The 4,631-nt window shown below is 42.3% G+C and overlaps 1 protein-coding gene across 3 annotated transcripts in view; it reads left to right on the top strand.

Moving 5' to 3' along the window:
• The window catches only part of hook3 (hook microtubule-tethering protein 3), a 43,831-nt gene that overhangs the window by 31,812 nt on the left and 7,388 nt on the right, over positions 1-4,631 (top strand). For all 3 annotated transcript variants that reach the window (XM_016484494.1, XM_016484493.1, XM_016484492.1), the window contains 3 exons: positions 143-230; positions 3,728-3,762; positions 4,019-4,101. In XM_016484494.1, coding sequence (XP_016339980.1) covers positions 143-230; positions 3,728-3,762; positions 4,019-4,101 — 206 coding nt within the window. The remainder of the gene's footprint in view (positions 1-142; positions 231-3,727; positions 3,763-4,018; positions 4,102-4,631) is intronic.

The following is a 4,631-nucleotide window of genomic DNA, read 5'->3' as shown; positions in this document are numbered from 1 at the left end:
GTCTGTCTGTCTGTCTGTCTGTCTGTCTGTCTGTCTGTCTGTCTGTCTGTCTGTCTGTCTGTCTGTCTGTCTGTCTGTCTGTCTGTCTGTCTGTCTGTCTGTCTGTCTGTCTGTCTGTCTGTCTGTCTGTCTGTCTGTGTAGGCTGGTGAATCAGAGGCTGCTGGAGGGTCAGTCTCAGGTGGAGGAGCTGCAGAAGTCTCTTCAGGAACACGGATCCAAAGCAGATGATGTGAGTCCAGCGTTTCATCACACTGCAGTCGCGCTGTTGATCTGAATGTGACAGAGCCGTAAGATCGAGATCACAGCTCATCACCGCAGTTCAGAAATTCACATCCACACACACCACTTTTTTCACTCTGCCAACAAAACAATTCCTAAAGAGACCAAAGCAGCAGATATTCACAAACGAGAGAAGTCCTACAAACCTGAGCTGCTCATATCAGAAAAAAGCTTACTTTGAGCTTGTTTAAACACACTTGCATCTCTGAATGATTTTATGTCTTAAGGACAGGACAAAACTTCACAAACAGTTGTTTACTTGTAATTATTTAAAAAAGTACTTAGTTATTTAGACAATTCAACAAAAATACATTAATAAAAAAAAACATTCAAAGTCAGGAAACTCATTAATTAATAAGATTTTGTAGATCAAGAATATTTTTGGAATTGGGTTGTGATTCCAGAATTGAATCGGATCATAAGATGCCAGTAGATTCGCACTCCAGTCCAAGAGACGAAATGTGATTCGATAAACGTAATTAATGTAATCATGTGGATTGAAAGGTAATGAGCCATCGAATATGGATGTTGATCCTGTAGAGAAACATCCAGCAGTGGCTCAGAGAGAGGAGTTAAAGTGTGCAGCAGATCTTCTGAACGTCTGGCTGTTTAGAGAGGAGCGTGAGCGTGTTTGTTTGTCCACAAGGTCTTCTTGAGCGTGATCATAGCATCTGTTCTTCAGCAGCCCATCTCACTGACTCCGATAGCGGCACACACATGATCTTCTCACATGTTAGCACTGGACTTCAGTGTGCTGTATGATCGGCAGAAGCGCTCCTTCTCTCTGCTTGTCTTCTTCCTCCAGCACGATGGACAGTGTTATCATGATGTTTGTCGTGTTCTCCATTGACACAGCACATTTAAAGGGGACATGACATGGATTTTAAAAATTATTTTAACATGTTCCTTGAGGTTTACGTATAATGTTAATAAAGATTTTTTGCACACACAAAAAAAAACAAAAATATATGTAAAAATGATTATTTTCAACCCTCATTCTGACCCTCTGTCTAAAACGATCTGTTTTAAGGCTCGTCAGTAATCAGCCGCTGTTGTGATTGGCTAACATCATTGCATAGGAAACAGTATCAACACCCATCCGCTATTGCATGTGAGTTTTGACAACAAGATCAAAATAAAATGGTAATTTCCAGACAAAGCATTATGAAATCATGTACTTATGGTTTGTGATGCAGATCTAGTGCCGCTTCATCTTTGTGACTCTCCATGACACTGTGCCTCGTTTACAAAACAAAATCCCCCGACACGATCCGGGACGCCATTACAATAAACTATCCACTTGTTGCTTACGCTGGGATCCTTCTGATATCTGTACAAAGACGTGACCGAGCTGTTTAAACCAATCACGTCAAAGCGAACGATCTTTCACTGCATTTGTCCTGACGACAGACTCATGTCTGTAACTGTATCCAGTGCAGACGAGATAGCGCAGTGATTTTAATTTCTATTTGCTTGTGACGCGACGCTAGCATTCAGCGTGATCAAGTGTCAGCCGTTAGCGACTGAACGCCAGTGGGCGGGGCCTCTGGTGAGAAGCAGACTATTGGTCGATGTCTTGCTCTGGAGGCGTGTTTATGCAAATGACTGCACACAGGTGACATCATCTTGCGCCTCAGATCGATTAAATAAGTGCTTTGTTTATAATGAGGAGGAGGTTTTAAGCTATGAAACCTGCAGGATGTTTTAATGGTACAAAAGATCAAGGCAAATTAGATTTCTCATGTCATGACCCCTTTAAATCTGACTAACCCTGACGCTCGTCTCTGTGGCGTGATCGTGTGCTTACTAACCTGTTTCTGTGATGTCGCTCATGATGTAGCATGATCCAGGTGTGTCGTCCGGCTGCGTGCGGAGCGTGATCATCATCATCATCATCATCATCAGAAGTGTGTGTCCGTTACTTTATTCTGTCTGTGTGTCGTTGGTAACAGGCTCTGCTCTCTTCTGTCTGTGCATCGAATCTCTCTCAGTCTGCTGTGAGTACAGTCAGGCATCATGCAGCTCTGTGATTGTTTTGGGCTCGATCGCATGCACAGTTCCTCCTGCATCCGTGTGTCACGCGTGTCTCCTGCAGCTGATGATCAGAGGAGCGTGATCCGTCCGCTGATTACTGGACTGTTTCTGCTGGGTTTATTGCTGATTGTTTCAATCGTCCTGCGCTCTCAATCACTCTGGAGTTTGATTGTCAATCACTCAATATCTTCTTTGAATGCACATTGTAGTTTTTTATTTTCACCAATTTAGTTTTGCTCATTAGAGTCAGATTTGAACATTATGCTCAGTATTTTTGCCTAATAATAAATGGTGATGGGTGTTAGGAGAAAACAACAGATCTTTCTGTCAAATCTTAAAACGTACAAATATTATTTTCGAAAATAGATACAATAATGAGGTTTAAAACATATATATAGATGTTAAAAGGTGAAGTTATATGCTATATTGTCCTATTGTATGTCCAAATTAGACTAGACAGCAGGTTATCTGAGCAACTAGTCAACTGGTCTGGTGTGTTAAAGTAGAGCTGGTTATGGTTTAAGGCTGGTTTACAAGACATGCAAGTTTATTGCTGAAAACGGTCCTCATAAAACTACACATAACTGGAACAGTTCACAGAAAAACATCTGCATAAGTAACTAGTCGACCTCACTAACCCACTAGTCAGTTGCTGGGTTATTACAGTTAACACACTAAAACCATTAAAAAAAACATTTTGTTACTTGAAATAAAATAAACGTTAACTGAAATCAAATATTTTTTTTAAATTATTTCCACAAGTTTCCAAGCAACTTTTATTGTTTTAATTTAGTTTTAACTTGTTGTACTAAAATAACTAAAACTGAAATAAAAATTAACAAAAACTGTACAGACATAAAACAAAAACTACTAAAAATGAAAAAAGCACCACAAAATTTTAACAAAATGAAAACAGAAAATATGAAAATAAAAACTGATTGAAATATTAATAAAACTTAGTATCTCAATTATACTAATATAACACTGGTCACTTGTTGGTAACTAGTAGAGCGTCCTGACTCATCTGTAGCATTGTTTTATCACTGATATCTATATTCCTGTAGTGTTCATGTGAATCATTAGACCGTGTTTGTTCATTTATTTGCTCTGGTGTTGATTGTTGAATTGCAGATGGTGTTTTGTGTGATTGTGAACGAGCTCTTCAGCGTCCTCTGCTGGACACTGACACACTAACACATCATGAGCAGTGCCCCAAAACCCCTCTCCAGCACCCTCAGAAGTGCACACTGTGTAGGGCGGCGTGTGGATGTGTTCCGCTGGTGTACAGCAGGAGGCGCTGCAGTGCTTCACATGAGCATTAATGCATCGTGATGCCTGTGTGTGTGTGTGTGTGTGTGTGTGTGTGTGCGCGCGCGCGCTGGACAAACTCTAACCTCTCTGCTTCTGCTTCAGACGGTCCTGATGAAGAGGAAGTGTCAGGAACATCTGTGAGTATCAGCAGAAAATCACTCTGACGTCACTGAGACTCACGAATGACATGTATGGTTTGTTAGGATAGGATAATATTTGGCTGAGATACAACTATTTGAAAATCTGGAATCTGTCCTAATGATTTTTGGCATAAAAGAAAAATGGATCATTTTGACCCATACAATGTATTGTTGGCTATTGCTACAAATATACCTGTGCTGCTTATGACTGCTTTTGTGCTCCAGGCTCACATATGATTGTTCTCGTCTGCAGGGACAAATTAAAGGACGCCACTAACGAGCTTCAGAAGAAGAGCGCAGCGATTGAAGAGCTGGAGAACAAACACACTTCCAGCGGTGAGACTCAATGAGCATCATACATGAACGTGTGAGAGTGAGCGAGAAAGCGAGTGTGCGTGTGAGTGCGTTCGTGTGTGTGAGCGAGTGACAGCTTGAGTGTGAGTGAGCGAGCGTGTGAGCGAGTGAGCGAGCAAGTGTGTGTGAGTGTGTGTGTGAGAGTGAGCGAGCGAGTGAGTGAGTGAGTGAGTGTGTGTGTGTGTGTGTGTGTGAGAGTGAGCGAGAAAGCAAGTGTGCGTGTGAGTGCGTGCGTGTGTGTGTGAGCGAGTGACAGCTTGAGTGTGAGTGAGCGAGCGTGTGAGCGAGTGAGCGAGCAAGTGTGTGTGAGTGTGTGTGTGAGAGTGAGCGAGCGAGTGAGTGAGTGAGTGAGTGTGTGTGTGTGTGTGTGTGTGTGAGAGTGAGCGAGAAAGCAAGTGTGCGTGTGAGTGCGTGCGTGTGTGTGTGAGCGAGTGACAGCTTGAGTGAGTGAGTGAGCGAGCGTGTGAGCGAGTGTGTGTGAGTGTGTGTGTGAGTGTGTGTGTGAGTGTGTG

The sequence above is a fragment of the Sinocyclocheilus anshuiensis genome, unplaced genomic scaffold (assembly GCF_001515605.1).
Source record: "Sinocyclocheilus anshuiensis isolate Anshui unplaced genomic scaffold, SAMN03320099.WGS_v1.1 scaffold745, whole genome shotgun sequence".
Lineage (NCBI taxonomy): Eukaryota > Metazoa > Chordata > Actinopteri > Cypriniformes > Cyprinidae > Sinocyclocheilus > Sinocyclocheilus anshuiensis.
Note: the sequence above shows the minus strand (reverse complement) of the source record. Positions and strands in the feature narration are given on the sequence as shown.